The sequence below is a fragment of the Doryrhamphus excisus genome, chromosome 18 (assembly GCF_030265055.1).
Source record: "Doryrhamphus excisus isolate RoL2022-K1 chromosome 18, RoL_Dexc_1.0, whole genome shotgun sequence".
In the NCBI taxonomy this organism is placed as follows: domain Eukaryota; kingdom Metazoa; phylum Chordata; class Actinopteri; order Syngnathiformes; family Syngnathidae; genus Doryrhamphus; species Doryrhamphus excisus.
Window position 1 is genome coordinate 14564805 of NC_080483.1, and position 16423 is coordinate 14581227.

The 16423-nt window shown below is 42.9% G+C and overlaps 2 protein-coding genes and 1 long non-coding RNA gene across 5 annotated transcripts; 2 read left to right on the forward strand and 1 right to left on the reverse strand.

Moving 5' to 3' along the window:
• Positions 1-258: 258 nt before the first annotated feature.
• On the forward strand, positions 259-10458 carry nol8 (nucleolar protein 8). Of its 3 annotated transcripts, none has more exons than XM_058055708.1 (18): positions 259-387; positions 1314-1453; positions 1626-1688; positions 1752-1830; positions 1898-2051; positions 3093-3382; positions 3479-3714; positions 4958-6423; positions 6517-6708; positions 6799-6924; positions 7028-7133; positions 7210-7342; positions 7495-7578; positions 8412-8716; positions 8791-8941; positions 9989-10050; positions 10148-10230; positions 10310-10458. In XM_058055708.1, exons 2-18 carry the CDS (start codon positions 1333-1335, stop codon positions 10367-10369), a joined length of 3711 nt encoding a protein of 1236 aa, XP_057911691.1. In that variant the 5' UTR covers positions 259-387; positions 1314-1332; the 3' UTR covers positions 10370-10458. The 3 variants fall into 3 exon arrangements, with proteins under 3 accessions (XP_057911691.1, XP_057911690.1, XP_057911692.1); XM_058055707.1 differs by lacking the exon at positions 259-387 and adding an exon at positions 407-570; XM_058055709.1 differs by lacking the exon at positions 259-387 and adding an exon at positions 1117-1219.
• On the reverse strand, positions 7876-11058 carry LOC131106536 (uncharacterized). Its single transcript, XR_009120091.1, has 5 exons — positions 11021-11058; positions 10102-10240; positions 8768-8928; positions 8612-8678; positions 7876-8496 (listed from the first exon to the last, which is right to left on the reverse strand). It is a non-coding gene; the product is annotated as an uncharacterized LOC131106536 (long non-coding RNA).
• A 398-nt stretch (positions 11059-11456) lies between these two features.
• On the forward strand, positions 11457-16423 carry gpr37l1a (G protein-coupled receptor 37 like 1a). Its single transcript, XM_058055136.1, has 2 exons — positions 11457-12068; positions 15126-16423. Exons 1-2 carry the CDS (start codon positions 11457-11459, stop codon positions 16128-16130), a joined length of 1617 nt encoding a protein of 538 aa, XP_057911119.1. The 3' UTR covers positions 16131-16423.

Consider the following 16423-nt stretch of genomic DNA (forward strand, 5'->3'; position numbering starts at 1 on the left):
TCAGCAGCAGTTACAATTTAGTTTTTAGTTTTAGTTTTTTTGTTTGTTTTAATAAGCAGAATTTTACAGCCAATATTAGTGCCTTATCAACGCCAATCCCTAATTAGACCATAATTAAAACATTATCTTTGATACTAATTTTAGGCGTACGTTTAGTAAAAACAGTGTGTCGAAAAGGGTTAGCTTAATAATTGTATTACATTTTTTTTACATATTTTGTTTTGGTATGTAATAACTTCCAGTTGTTTTCATATTTTTGTGAAATTTTTAAATCAAAACTATCAACGGGGAACTATTGAAATGTAAAGAAACAATAGCGGACAGTAATGACGAGAGGACCGTAGTATCGGATCCATTTAAAGGTGACACCGGCTGGATCCATGTGAGGTAAATATTTCAGGGACTTTCTCTCGCTCTATGAATTACTTCATATGTTTTTTTGTAGAAAATGTTACTTTATCGTATATGGGACAAATGGGCTAAACTTAGTTGTTAGCTGTCTTAGTTTACGTTCAAGTCAGGACGTGATATTATTAATACACGCATGCGCGGACATCTACAGAATGCATGGTATAGATCAGGGGTCGGCAACCTTTACTATGAAAAGAGCCATTTTACCCCCTTGCCCACTGAAGAAAAATAGCCTGGAGCCGCAAAACAATGTTTAAAACAACATTGGAGGGAATTTGGGGGTATCAAAGTAGTTCAGATAAGAAAAGACGAGTTGGAGTACTCTTGCTAGTATTGGAGATAAACTTACATAAATTTATGTGTAAACTACTGTAAACCTACCGGATTTGTTTACTCTGGCGCAAACAAGTTCCCATGCCGCTGTTTTTAAATGATCTCTACTTTATTTTTTAGAATTGTCAAATAGCTCTGAGAAAGTATTACTTATTTTCCTTCATGTTTACCATAAATAGCATCCTGTCTGCTCATCCTCATCCAATCACCGGTCAGAACTCAGTCGGGATGCATTCATGGTCTCACACAAAGTTGGATTTTTTTAAACTCATTACAAAAGACGTGCATTTTCCCCACTCGGGTGTTAAAAAATAGGGAGCCACAACAAAGAGGCTGAAGAGCCACATGCGGCTCTGGAGCCGCGGGTTGCTGACCCCTGGTATAGATATTTACTTGATGCTAACCAGATTGTTAGCTAGCTCCTAAAAGTTATATAACTGTGGCAATTGTACAGTTAGTAGCAAGATATTCTATGGTGTGTGGTTATTAATATGTCATCCTACTTTAACCAGTGTCTTGAGAGATTATGTGGAGATACTAACTTGTGCTTTGTGTTTGTATAATAACAGTGCAGCATTGGCCAGTGAGATGCAACGACTGTATGTCGGCGGGTTGAGCCATACGATCACCCAGAAAGATCTCAAGGATCGATTTGGAAAGTTTGGGGGTGTGGAGGATGTAGAGATCCGGACGAGGAGGGATGATGAGGGTAACAATAACACTGACACCCTGAAAGCCGCAATAAATAACAATGTTTCATGTATATCTTTACAATGAAGCTTCCGCTTTGATAGACGTTAAACGTTAAAATAATACATATGACGAAATCCACAATACTGCACTGTAATCACCAAATTTGGTTTAACTATTTTTCTTTGCAGGTATCCCCTACAAAACATTTGCTTATGTCAACATCAATATTTCAGACACAGATCTGAAGAAATGTAAGTGAATTTAACGGCAAATTCATTTGTTAAGCAAGAAGAAAAGTTTGTTTTCTCCTTCAGGTATGACGGTGTTGAACAAATCCAAATGGAAAGGAGGAACTTTGCAAATTGAGCCAGCAAAGGAGAGCTTTCTGCACAGGTAACGGTGATCATTGTTCATATCACTGGTCACAGATTCTGGCTTATTTATGGCTTTGCTGTTTTAGACTTGCTCTGGAGAGGGAGATGGAGTTGCAGCTTCCCAATCAGAGTGCAGCTGAGAACCATAAACAGAAGGTGCTGGATTCATTCAGCAAAGCCGGCGTCAACGACTTCACCATGAAGGCCGCTGTGCCGGGGACGGAAATACCAGGACACAAGGTCCAATCAACTTTGTGCATGCAAACACTGCGCTTGAAATTGGGTTTATATGCAGTTTAAATTATGTGTAGAATGTCAATGTAAGGACTATTACAGCCAAAATGTAAAAAAATGGCAATAAGTGTGTCAGTTTTTACTAAATAGCATCATTAATATTCAACCAAAGGTTACTTAACGCCCAGTTTGGACTCTTGGGAAAACAATCAGACTGCACTTCCGGAATAACAAACAAAAAACAGACTGTGCATATATTTATACTGTACAGTAAACCTTGGGTATATCGGAAATTCGCACACAACGGACAGATAAAAAAGAACCGATTTTTCTGTAATGCATTTCCAATAAAAATTCATTGCATATATCGGATTTTTTATAACGGATTTCGCCTATTTCCGACAAAATCTCCAGTCCCGTTCCAATGCATTTCCATGAAATTTCCCTGGCATATATCGGATGGCCGCATCGTTATGCTAATCTTGTTGATGTCACTGGCTATTGTCTTTCTCCTGGCTCCAGATTTAGGACAAATATAAAAGTGAGTGACGTCAATAATACTAGCACAGCAGTGAATGAGATCTTAACCTCACTATTGGAAATAACGTAGGCCTGACGGGCGTAACAGGGCCTAGCTTAATTAACAATTTGTTATGCTCAATCCAATAAAGTCCAATAAAGTTCAATTCTCATTACCTTACGTCTCTTTTCATTGCCCAGTCCAGGTACATTGGAAACATAGTCAAGGAAGTGCCTTTTTATAACAGATAAAATCCGATTTACGCATATACCGGATATAAATCCGATATATGCGTAAAACGGACATTTTCCGGTATACGCATATAACGGATTTCGCTTATATCGGACAAAACCAGTGGGAACAATTGAATCCGATATATCCGAGGTTTACTGTATATTTTGTATTTTTCATTCTTTTTTAATAGATGTGTCTGCACCTACTTCACCAAAACAAATTCCTAGTATGTGTTCGATCATACCTGGCAATAAACCCTTTTCTGATTCTGATTCTTAGTCCTCTGTTCTCAGGACTGGGTGGTCAGTAAATTTGGACGAGTCCTCCCCATCATGCAGCTCACGCATCGGAAAGGAAACAAATCCCGAACCCTCAAGTATGACCCGTCCAAGTACAGCCACAACATCCGTAAGTTGGCGCCTCCCGACGAAGACCTTCACACCCCTGTCGCCCAGCTCACCTGGGAGGTCGACGGGGGAGACGATGACATCAGCAAGAAGAGGCGGGGTGAGTTCCCGCCTTACGAGCCCCCAAGAACCAAGAAGAGTCGAACAGACGTGGCAACACCTGTGAGCACAAGCAGGTAACATGATTGTGGGGGGTTCTTAGAGGTTCTTAATAGGTCTGGACTCCACAATGTACTAAAGTTTTTACCCCCCCCCCCCCTCTACGCTTGTAGACAAGCGCAGCCTCATCAGCTGACCAACGGATTCAAAGCGCCACTCAACCACAGACAACCACAGAAGAACGGTCCACGTTACGAGGACAGTGATGTGGACTCTGATGAAGACCTAAAACATCTGGTAGCGCTTCAGCAGCCTTCCCATCATGCAATGGAGGCGGACTCGCAGGAGGATATCCTGGAAGTGGTGGGATATGATTACTTAGACTTGCAGAAGCAGCAGCAGCATGGAGGTAAATTTTGGAAAAGTACTACATATTACAGTTATTATCATACATATTACAGTTATTATCATATATTGTGGGATACTCCATGGTTGTGTACAGCATTCATTCATTCATTTTCTACCGCTTATCCTCACGAGGGTCATGGGTATGCTGGAGCCTATCCCAGCTGTCTTCGGACGAGAGGCGGGGTACACCCTGGACTGGTGGCCAGCCAATCACAGGGCACATATAGACAAACAACCATTCACACTCACATTCATACCTATGGACAATTTGGAGTGGCCAATTAACCTAGCATGCATGTTGTTGGAATAATTTTACTTTATTTTAGTTTTATTGTGTGCGAGATTCACTGTTGTACCCCCCCCCCCCCCCCAAGTGCACATTCATTCATTCATTCATTCATTTTCGAGCGCTTATCCTCACGAGGGTCATGGGTATGCTGGAGCCTATCCCAGCTGTCTTCTACACCCTGGACTGGTGGCCAGCCAATCACAGGGCACATATAGACAAACAACCATTCACACTCACATTCATACCTATGGACAATTTGGAGTTGCCAATTAACCCAGCATGTGGGAGGAGATTCAAGCGGGGAATCTAACTCAGGTCTCCTAGATGTGCGGCCTAACCACTTGAGCACCATGCAGCCATTTTTTTTTTAATCATTCATTCATTTTCTACCGCTTATCCTCACAAGGGTTGCGGGCGTGCTGGAGCCTATCCCAGCTGTCTTTGGGCGAGAGGCGGGGTACACCCTGGACTGGTGGCCAGCCAATCACAGGGCACATATAGACAAACAACCATTCACACTCACATTCATACCTATGGACAATTTGGAGTCGCCAATTAACCTAGCATGTGGGAGGAAACGCAAGCGGGGAATCTAACTCAGGTCTCCTAGATGTGCAGCCTAACCACTTTTTCACCGTGCAGCCATTTTTTTTTTTTATCATTCATTCATTTTCTACTGCTTATCCTCACAAGGGTTGCGGCCGTGCTGGAGCCTATCCCAGCTGTCTTCGGGCGAGAGGCGGGGTACACCCTGGACTGGTGGCCAGCCAATCACAGGGCACATATAGACAAACAACCATTCACACTCACATTCATACCTATGGACAAGTTATTTTTTTTAAAGCATAACAAGACAATTAGAAGTCTAATAATGATGATGATAATTTAAAGTATGTGTGAAATTGGAGTTATTTTTTAAAAATGTGTCAGAATTAACATTTCTTGTGAATTGTAGGCAGGTCAGTCAACGAGGACGAGGATTACGACTCTGCCGACACAGATGAAATCTTCGCTTCAAGGAAACCTTATCTTCCCGCAGTAGAGAAACCTCCTCAGCCAAATCCTGACAACATTCCAGAAAGGGAAGCTGTAAGGATGAAAAACGTGAAAATGAAAAGTCCATATGGAGAGGAAAGGGACACTTCTGGAAAAACTCAGTGTTCACAGCAGACGCAGAAACAAACACTCAGCTGCAGATCTGATGAGGATGATGAGGACGAGATGGACTCAGATGATTCCGATGATTCAGACTACGAGGCCATGTTTTCCAATGTCACCCATCTGGAGATCTCTATGTCTGATCTTCAGAAGTTAGCCGAGGAATTTCAGGAGACCTCAGAGACTCCAACACCAAGCATCGCCCCCGCAAAAGTCACACCTGGAAAAGGACTTCCTTCTAAGAAAGGAATCCTACCCGAAGATATTCTAGCCTCGCTAATGAAGGAGGACAACAGCAGGGATGAACAGAAGCCAAAAAGGAAGACGCTGCTGCCTGCTTTTCAGGGGACCAGAACCCTAACCGATACGTGTCACATGACCAAAAGTACTAGAATACTAGAAACTCCTGATCTTAAACACATGTCGGAGTCTGAAAGTGCTGAGTCGGACGAGGAGGACAAAACTTTTCGTACAAAGGAAGAAAAGGAAGAACGAAGGCCAAAGGCCAGTCAGCCGAATCAGACATCTTCATCCTTTCCTGAAGATGATGTTTCACACCTTGATGAGGAGGAGGAAAGTGAAGAAGAAGAGGAGGAGGAAAGTGAAGAAGAAGAAGAGGAGGAGGAATGCAAAGTTCTCGGTCATCTTCAGCTAAGCGCTCAGAAGGAAGAAGAGCGACAGAAGAAGGACAACACGAGGAGGTTGGCCGCAGTCCAGCAGAGACAAAAGGAACCTGAAGAGCAGAAGAAGCTCATCCAGGGGGCGCTAGCATCTTCATCCTTTCCTGAAGATGATGTTTCACACCTTGAGGAGCCGGAGGAGGAAAGTGAAGAAGAAGAAGAGGAGGAGGAAAGTGAAGAAGAAGAAGAAGAGGAGGAAAGCGAAGTTTTCTGTCATCTCCAGCTAAGCGCTCAGGAGGAAGAAGAGCAACAGAAGAAGGCCAACACGAGGAGCCTGGCCGCAGTCCAGCAGAGACAAAAGGAACCTGAAGAGCAGAAGAAGCTCATCCAGGGGGCGCTAGCATCTTCATCCTTTCCTGAAGATGATGTTTCACACCTTGAGGAGTCGGAGGAGGAAAGTGAAGAAGAAGAAGAAGAGGAGCAGGAGGACCAAAGCAAAGTTTTCTGTCATCTCCAGCTAAGCGCTGAGGAAGAAGAAGAGCGACAGAAGAAGGCCAACACGAGGAGGCTGGCCGCAGTCCAGCAGAGACAAAAGGAAGCCGAAGAGCAGAAGAAGCTCATCCAGGGGGCGCTAGCCAATGTGGTAAGAGCTTTTCTTCATGCCACTCACGACTCCAACCACAAAACGTTTCATTTCTCACACACGTTTCATCTCTTCTTCATTGATATCAATTAGGACACTCTTCCTAAAAGAACAGGAAAACACGTCGTCTTTGACTCGGATGGTGATGATGATGATGATGATGATGATGAGCAGACAGAGGTCATGGCGTCTAAAAAGTCACTGCTCCAGGACAGCCAATCAGAGGCGGTGGCCTCAGACAGTGAGGATAAATCAGCCGGTGACAGCGGACCAATGAAAGCGAAGGTAAGTTAGGTTGAACTTCTTAGCCATGAATGCAAATTAGACTGATTTGTGTGTGTGTGTGTGTGTGTGTGTGTGTGTGTGTGTGTGCAGGAGCATCCGAAACAGTCGGGCCCTCAGCTGTTCAGCAGCAGTGAAGACGAGGAGGATGACGATGAAGAGGACGATGAGACCAGGTTTGACCTCAGGCCTCAGTTTGAAGGTCAAGCTGGACAAAAGGTGACAAGTTCTTGCAATTGCTCGCTGCTAAAAATGGCACCGTTCATCGACATCTTCATCAAGATCCTAAACAGTGCTGTAATATCATGTGTGTGTGGTTTAGCTAATGGAGCTGCAGTCTCGCTTTGGGACAGACGAGCGTTTCCGAATGGACTCTCGCTTCCTGGAAGAGGAGGAGGTCGAGAACGACGACAACAAGGAAGAACTAGGTGAGACTATTCAGGTGAAAGGTACGGTGAATGTCTGTCTGTTTTTTGGATGATTAAATGGATGTTAATGTTTCAGAGGGGACGACCGGCCCGGTCAATGATGACGAGGCTCTGCAGGAGGAGAGGAAGAGAACCATCTCCATCTTGTACAACGTTCTGGGACAACAACCCGCCACTGGAAAAACAGCCAGTAAAGCCAAGACCTTTAGGTCAGCATCATAAAATGAACACTGGTGGTTTTCTAGTGAGACCAGTCCAGGGTTTACCCTGCATCTCACCCAAAGACAGCTGAGATAAGCACCAGCATCCACGTGATTGATTGATTGATTGATATTCTAATGTGTTAAAAATGTGTCGGCAGGGACGTGTCAGCGCTCCACTACGACCCCAGCAAAGAGGAGCACGCCACCTTTGAGACCAAAACAGACGTTCCCAAGAAGGAGAGGTAGGAATCTGCGTTGGTTAGGTTTTTTTCAAATGTCCTGAAAGGATTTTACATCCACCCTTTTCCTGTTCCTACACCCACACGCATGCATTAGTTAGGTTCGTTCCAGAAGGTCTGACTCTGAACCGAAACGGACGCTAACCGGATTGATTTTTTCCTTTTAAGAAATAATATAAATCCATTCCAGAAAATCCAAAAATATATATAAATATATATATAATATGCGAACAGGAGAATGCACGCAAACCAAGACATAATTGTGGTGTCGATTTTGGACAAAAATCATGTAAACCGGGGCAGATGCTAACAAAGGTTCCACTATAATAGTGATGAGGCAAAGTTTAGCCACAAACTTAAGCTCTAATTGAATGTATAGCTTGTATAGAATGTATAGATGTGACTTGTAATCTCATTCACAATTTTTGCATTGTTTTTATGTTCTCAAATTGCAGTTGTTTTGCAGTGTATTGTAATTCACACTAACGCCAACAGAGGCCGCTATTACGCAGAATCGAGCAACCCCAACTTTGATGGATGTTCTCAAATTGCAGTTGTTTTGCAGTGTACTGTAATTCACACTAACGCCAACAGAGGCCGCTATTACGCTACTGCTTAGCTAGCAATAGTGAGGAAAACTCGCCCTGTTCAGATATATAATTTGCTACATTTAAGTATGCTGAGAAATACACTACAAAACAAGTATATTTACCTTAAATTATAATAATTACTATAATATATAAATATAATAAATTATACAACCCCGTCATTAGTCATTATACTGTTTAAAGAGTGATAGCTTAGACTGTGTTTTGTTTCCTCTGTGCTCTTCACAGCAAGTCAGCCCGTAGAAAGAAGAAGGAAGAGGCTCAGAAGCTTCCTGAAGTTTCCAAGGAGATCTACTACGACGTGACCGGCGACCTGAAGGCCATGTTTGGTCAAACGAAGGATAACAAGGAGTCAGAGGAAGTGAAAACCAACTGGGACCAAGTAGAAGAAGATGTTGAAGCAGGAGAGGATGAAGAGCAGCCCACACCTCTGACATCTCTATTCAGTGATGCCAGCGCAGGAAGGGAGGAGCCTTCTGGATTCAGCTTCTCCTTCTTTGGCAACGACACAGAAGCAGAAAGTGAAAAGACAGGCAGGTCATCGCCACACTAGGATGACGATATAAGACTTTTTAAATGTTTACTGTATGTCTGATGTATGTGCCAGCTGAGTATAAGGTGGAGAGCATCCGGGCTGCAAAGGTGCCATGGCAACAAGATCCCCGTTTACAAGATAGCAGCTCAGAGGAGGACGAGGAGGAGGAAGAAGATGACGAAAAAGAGGAGGAGAAAAACACATCTGCACCTAAAAACAACCAGTGAGAAAAACTACTATTACTTTTCACCACAACAACAATATGCCATCCCATACTATACTATATATGTGATATGCCATGTATGAGAAAATGCAAGTTTAATGACATCCAGCCATCTGTCACCATACATTCCAGACAGTTGCCTTTTTCGTATTCCACATACATATTCATCATTCGTTTATTGTGGTTAATTAGTTCCAGACCCGATTGTGATAAGTCTGTAAAGTAGCATTAATACATTTAATATTTTTGTAGTTATGGCAGAAAACCTGTGTAGGATCTGTTAAATCCAGTTTTGAACATTATTGGAGCTCTCAACACAAAATAACATAATAAATGTTTGATATATATATATATATATATATATATATATATTTTTTTTTTTTTTTTTGGGCCTTGTGCGACTTATAGTCCAGAAAATACGGTATACTATATATATATATATATAAATAATATACTGTATTTTACCATATTTTCTGGACTATAAGTCACTCCGGGGTATAAGTCGCACAAGGCAAAAAAAAAAATATATATATATATATATATATAATATACCGTATTTTCTGGACTATAAGTCACTCCGGAGTATAAGTCGCACAAGGCCAAAAATACATAATTATGTAGAAAAAAAACATACATAAGTTGCACTGGAGTATAAGTCGCATTTTTTGCGGGTAATTTATTTTCCAAACTACTTGACCAAAACAGACATTACGTCCTCTTGGAAGGCAAGTTCTACCAATAAAAGAATAGAGAACAGGCTGAATAGGTGTAAGATATGCTAACACAATGCTTATTCAGCTACACAAAAAATAAACATGAACAGAAAAGGTGTCCAGTGTTTATGTAACATAAACCCTTTTTTTCATTTATAAGTCGCTCTGGAGTATAAGTCGCAGGAACGGCCAACCTATGAAAAAAAGTGTGACTTATAGTGTGGAAAATACGGTATATATATGGTATATTTATATATATATATATACTATAGTTCAATAAGAAACCTTTAGCCTAATATTGGACCGTTACTGAAAACACTTTTTCTGTCGACAGAGTGGAAACAGCTCCCAGGAAGGACCTGTTCTTCTTCCACCTCAATGACATCAGATTGTTAGGTATGATCGAAGCCATTAGAGTATGTTTAGCAGCCTTTTGAGATCGTTTACCCTCCATTAATGTATGTGTGATGTTATCTTTCAACATCTCCATCAGAGGGCCCCAGGTGGTTCTGTCGTTCTTCTCAGCTGGAGGAGGAGCGAGAGCAGTGGGAGGAGAGGAGGATGGCGCTCAAAGAGGTGCATCACTCTGCATGGATAAAAATATGAGCACGACAAATACTTTGAATGTATAATAACATTTTTTTTTAATCCTCAGGAGTACCACAAGAAACACAAGGATGCATGCAGGAAGCTCAAATCCTCCCAAAAGAGTTAAAGAGGTTCTTGTTGTGTTGCAGTTTGAACATAACTTCAGAATCATGTATGCACAAATGAATAATGTGTGAATAAATTATGTTTATTATACTAATTGCTATTACATAATGATCCTTCAGCTACAGGGAACACAAACTTTTTAGCGTCCTGAAATGATGAAAGAAATAACACATTATATTACATTTTCTTTAGCTGTTAACTTATCTTTTAAGCTGTCTTTTGTTGCTTGTCGTCTTTCAAAGTTTCAACCACAATCTTCACTGTTTTGTTTGTGCCACCAGCCATTTTAATTTTGTTGATTGACTGATTACATCATGCATGTTGTCAATGTTCTGTTTTGATTAATAGATTCACAAATATGGAAGCCAGCTTCCGTTACTGGACAAAAAAATGTTGTATCAATGGTAAGTCATAATTATGAGATAAGAAAGTCGAAATTAGGACACAAGAAAGTCAAAATTGTGAGATAAAAAAGTCGAAATTATTGGATACAGACTGCGCATGTGCCAAAAGTGCCGCCTTCTTCACTTGGCAAAAATGGCGACACAATTGTGTGTGGATATACGATGTGTTATTTGTAAAACTCAAACTACATTTACTACAAGTGTAAAGAGTTGTCCGCGGTTGTATTCTTATTCAGTAGGATACCCACCTCGCTGTGTGTCGCCATTTTTGCCAAGTGAAGAAGGCGGCACCTGTGGCACATGCGCAGTTTCCATGTAATAATTTAGACCTTCTTATCGCATAATTAAGACTTTTTTCAGTTGCGGAAACGGACTTCCGTACACATACTTGATTGTTTTCCTGCATTATTGTCAGGCACGCGATAAAATGTGAATAAAAATTCATTTCAACTTGTGTGTGCCGCGCTTGCCCCACTTCCTGGTGTCATATTTTGAAAGGCTCCACCGGAAGCGTAACTCTGCAGTGTGGTATGCTAACATCGCACTGAAGTAATGAACAACTTCATAACTTCAGCATCAGCACCACAAGAAGGTCACACTTTATGATTATTCGATGTGAAAAGTTAATTTTTACGAGAGCATATGTCTTAGCAAGGGACTGTTAAATAGATAAACGCTAAAAAAATGAGCCGAGTTATCTTTGCTTTGCTTCTTTTGGTTTGTTCAGTGGAGCTCCGCAGCCATGTCCGACTCCCTCACCCGTCAACCCGCGGCCAGGATGCTTTGGATCCGCTGGTCAAGGACGAGGCTCCTCTAGATGATGATGATGAGAGTTTAGAAGCACCGGAATTGAGTCGAGATTCCCGCGGGGCTAAAGACGGAACTTCCAGGAGACGAGATCACAGCCACCAGCGACCTCATGAAGACCCGAGCGGATACTTCACCACACCTCGGGTCCACCACCGCACCACCGCCCTTCGGGGTAACATGTCATCAGGCCGGGGTACCGGGATGCTTAACCCGCTGTTCCCGGTCACGGACGGTTCTTACTGGGCTTACGCGGTGATGCTCCTGGCCCTGGTGCTCTTCTCCGTGGGCATGGTGGGCAACCTGGCCGTCATGTGTACGGTGTGGCATAATGTTTACCTGAAGACCGCTTGGAACTGCATCCTAGCCGGACTGGCCCTTGTCGACTTCCTGGTGCTGTTCTTCTGCTTACCTGTGGTCGTCTTCCATGAACTCACCTTCAAGAGGTTGCTAGGAGACGTTTCCTGTCGCCTCGTGCCCTACCTGGAGGTCAGTGACGTTATCATCGATTATTATTATTGATATTGGGGACGGGATTTGAATCATTTCTCAAATGACTTATTATGTTAAGTTATTATTCAACTTTCATTCATTCAAAACACTAAAATTAATAACATTACAGCCCCAATATACAACATAAGGTGGCCAGAAATATTTCAATATTGAACAAAGCAAAATTTGTTCTCAATCACAAATCACTCCACACTCTCACTATTGCTCTCTGGTTCTACCATATCTTACTTATTGTGTGGAAATATGGGCTAATAACTATAAAAGCAATTTTAAACTCAAAACTCGCTAAATGTACTGCAAAAAAGGTCAGTAAGGATAATTAATAATGCCACCTACAGAGAACATACTAACTCCTTATTTCTAAACTCACAAATACTTCAACTTGCTGATATAGTTCATCTTCAAACAGCTAAAATAATGCATAAGGCTAAAAATAAACAATTAGCTAAAAATGTCAACCAATACTTCTCTACAAGAGAGGAGAAATATGATCTCAGGGAAGAAGTACATTAGAAACACTTATATGTACATATACACTATATATATATCACTATATTGACACTAACTATGGTACCCATTATGTCATTGGATGCTCATATCACCTTGTACTTTGGTACGTGACAAAAAAAAACTTAAACTATATTAGGAAAGCAGGAAGTGAACAAATGTAACAGTTACTGATTGTAAAAGTACCAGATGGAGGGGTAGGATTTAATAAGCTTTGCTTCTTCCTACTCCTTTTGGACATATGGAACTGTGGTACGTGTCCAAAAAAAACTTGAACTATATTAGGAAAGCAGGAAGTGAACAAATGTAACAGTTACTGATTGTAAAAGTACCAAAAATGGAGGGGTAGGATTTAATAAGCTTTGCTTCTTCCTACTCCTTTTGGACATGTGGAACTGTGGTACGTGACAAAAAAAAAACTTGAACTATATTATGAAAGCAGGAAGTGAACAAATGTAACAGTTACTGATTGTAAAAGTACCAAATGGAGGGGTAGGATTTAATAAGCTTTGCTTCTTCCTACTCCTTTTGGACATGTGGAACTGTGAACTGATTATGTGATGCATTCAATTGTAATCTGATGCATGTTCAAATGAAATTAAATTACCATTAGCATTTAATGAGATGACAGTTGGAAATTTTCCATTGGGAATAGAAGACAATTGCCAATGGACTGGAATTGCAAGCAATATTTATTCTGTATTGTTTTGCGGTTCAAATAAATAACTTGAATGAAGTACTCAAGAAAGATATTTTAAAATGGTATTTCAAAACACAAATTACCGTGTTTTGTATTTTCTTTCACATTTGTACAGATTGTGTTTACATTCAATAAGCGTGCCTTTAAGGACTGTTTAGTCTTCTTTTAAAGGAGCTTTTTAATCCCAAAGAAGAGGCCGCCATCCGTCCCCTCCTCCACGGCTCACTTTGAGGTTCGCTAAGTTCACGGAAGGCTAGGTTTCCCTAGAAACACCTCAGAGGATTTATTTGTACCCCCCAAAAGGTCACCTGCAAAACCACTATGTTATTGTGGATTTATGTTTTTTTTTACCCACTGGGCCATGTAGTATTTAGCTTTGTTGATGCTAATCAAAGTCTAAACTTCTTTCCCACTAATGAATGTTTGTTCATCAGAGTGTTTAAAGCCGATGGAGGCTGGCAGCTTTGGCCGCTCTGTTAGTTCAGGCATTTTCATGCTAATTAGATCTCTCTGTTAATTATCTTAAGTTGTGTCTCAGCTGTTGGAGGTCGTTAAGTACTCAAAGAGGGAGGGAGGACAAGTGCGGGCTAATGATAGTCTATGTTTCTGGCCCAGACCGCAGACTTAAAACACGCACAATTGTGTGACAGCATTAAAGGCCCTCTGTTACTTTTTCCGGGCGGCACGGCGGTTTAGTGGTTAGCACGCATACCTCACAGCTAGGACACCAGGGTTCGATTCCACACTCGACCATCTCTGTGTGGAGTTTGCATGGTCTCCCCTGGGTACTCCGGTTTACTCCGGTTTCCTCCCACATTCCAAAAACATGCTAGGTTAATTAGCGACTCCAAATTGTCCATAGGTATGAATGTGAGTGTGAATGGTTGTTTGTCTATATGTGCCCTGTGATTGGCTGGCCACCAGTCCAGGGTTTACCCCACACTAAAGAGGCCCAATTTGTGTACATGTAATTAATAACTACCCATAGCCACTCATGAAGAGCAAGTGGTTAACACAGAGGCACCACAGCTTGGAAACCCAAGTTCAATTCCACCCTCTGTGTGGAGTTTTCTCCGGGTACTCCGGTTTCCTCCCACATTACGAAAACATGCTAGGTTAATTAGCAACTCCAAATTGTCCATAGGTATGAATGTGAGTGTGAATGGTTGTTTGTCTATATGTGCCCTGTGATTGGCTGGCCACCAGTCCAGGGTGTACCCCGCCTCTTGCCTGAAGACAGCTGGGATAGGCTCCAGCACCACCCACAACCCTCGTGAGGAAAAGCGGTAGAAAATGAATAAATGAATGAATGAGTAATTAAAGTCGCAGGCCACACAGCTAGGAGACCCGAGTTCGATTCCACTCTCGGGCATCTCTGTGTTGAGTTTGCATCTTCTCCCCGTGCATACGTGGGTTTTCTCCGGGTACTCCGGTTTCCTCCCACATTCCAAAAACATGCTAGGTTAATTAGCGACTCCAAATTGTCCATAGGTATGAATGTGAGTGTGAATGGTTGTTTGACTATATGTGCCCTGTGATTGGCTGGCCACCAGTCCAGGGTGTACCCTGCCTCTCAACTATAGACAGCTGGGATAGGCTCCAGCACCCCCATGACCCTCGTGAGGAAAAAGCGGTAGAAAATGAATGAATGTTTCTTTTCCTGCGGCTCCGTTTGTTTCATAGTCGTTTAAATAAAGTTTTATTATTTGTACATCTTCTCAACTTGTTCTATACTATGTTCTTTGTATCTTTATGTGTTTTGATGGAACACTTTGATGTGTTGATTATAAATCAGTAATTAATGAACCTTCATCCTGTTCTGTCAGGTGACCTCTCTGGGTGTGGCCACCTTCAGCCTCTGCGCTTTGAGTATTGATCGTTTTCATGCCGCCACCGGACCCGGACCCCTGCACACGTCGAGGATAGAACCCTGCCGTTCCATCCTCTCCAAGCTGTCCGTCATCTGGCTGGGCTCCTTAGTGCTGGCTGCCCCTGAGCTGCTCTTATGGCAGCTGCTCCAGGAGGCAGTCAGTCTGCCGAGCGCCACCGCCGCCGCCGCCCCTCAGCGGGGTCAGGTGGGTGGCTCCCTGGCGGCGGCTTTCCACGTACGATCGGATGCCTTAGTGGTGGATATGTGTGTCCGTGAGCCGTCTGAAGCGTTACCGGAGAGCGTGTACGCCCTGGTGCTGACCTACCATCAGGCTCGCATGTGGTGGATGTTTGGATGCTACATCTGCCTGCCGTTGCTCTTCACTCTGGCCTGCGATCTGGTCACCAAGCAGGTGTCGGCGCCCAGCCCCGTTAAGACGGCAAGCAGACGCTCATCATCATCATCGTCGTCCTGTGCTTCATCTTCCTCCCCAACAACAACAAAGAAGAAGAAGAAGAAGCATGTGCGTCAACAGAGGCTACGCTCCACCGTCATGGCGCTGATTGCTTTGTATGTTACGTGTAATTTACCAGAAAGCGTATGTAACATCATTCTCGCTTACGTCTCGGTCCCGACCGTGGTTCTGTCAGCGCTCGGCCTTGCGGGACAGTTTTTCTTGTTTATACGTTGCTCGGCGACGCCCGTGCTGCTGCTGTGTTTGTGTCGATCGCTTGGCCAGGCCTTCATGGATTGCTGCTGCTGCTGCTGCGACGAGTGCCTCCCTGACGCCTACTCTTCCGCCTCCGCCTCCACCGCCACCACCTCCGCGCTCTCATCACCTACGCCTCACTCGCCATCGCCATCGTCCCTGTCGCCTTCGGGCAAGGATGAGACGGTGAAGGTAGAAGTAATCTATGATCGGGCCAAAGACTCCTCAGCAGCCATTGGGACGCCATGCTGAGTTCAACCAATGCCTTCGTTCAGGTTTCACACTCCAGACCAATAGAGGGCGCTGTACAACCGGGCCCTAAATCTCTTGAAGAAGGGAACATTCAAAGTTGAAATGGGTTTGATGCTGCTGTGTGGATTGTTATGAGATACCTCCTCCATAAAGGACTGGGATCATTAGCAATTAGCAATTAGCAATTAGAAGTGACATGGAGTCCTACACTGGAAGCTTTATTCCAAGAAGCTGTGAACATTCACTACTCATACTTCTGGGAACATCACCACTATACTCCTCATCTCCACACG

Coding starts and splice junctions, on each gene's coding strand:
- gpr37l1a (XM_058055136.1), top strand. CDS start 11,457: ATGAGCCGAGTTATCTTTGCTTTGCTTCTTTTGGTTTGTTCAGTGGAG. Junction 12,069..15,125: donor GCCTCGTGCCCTACCTGGAG/GTCAGTGACGTT, acceptor CTGTTCTGTCAG/GTGACCTCTCTGGGTGTGGC.
- nol8 (XM_058055707.1), top strand. CDS start 545: ATGCGCGGACATCTACAGAATGCATG. Junction 1,454..1,625: donor GACGAGGAGGGATGATGAGG/GTAACAATAACA, acceptor TTTTCTTTGCAG/GTATCCCCTACAAAACATTT. Junction 2,052..3,092: donor CGGAAATACCAGGACACAAG/GTCCAATCAACT, acceptor CTCTGTTCTCAG/GACTGGGTGGTCAGTAAATT.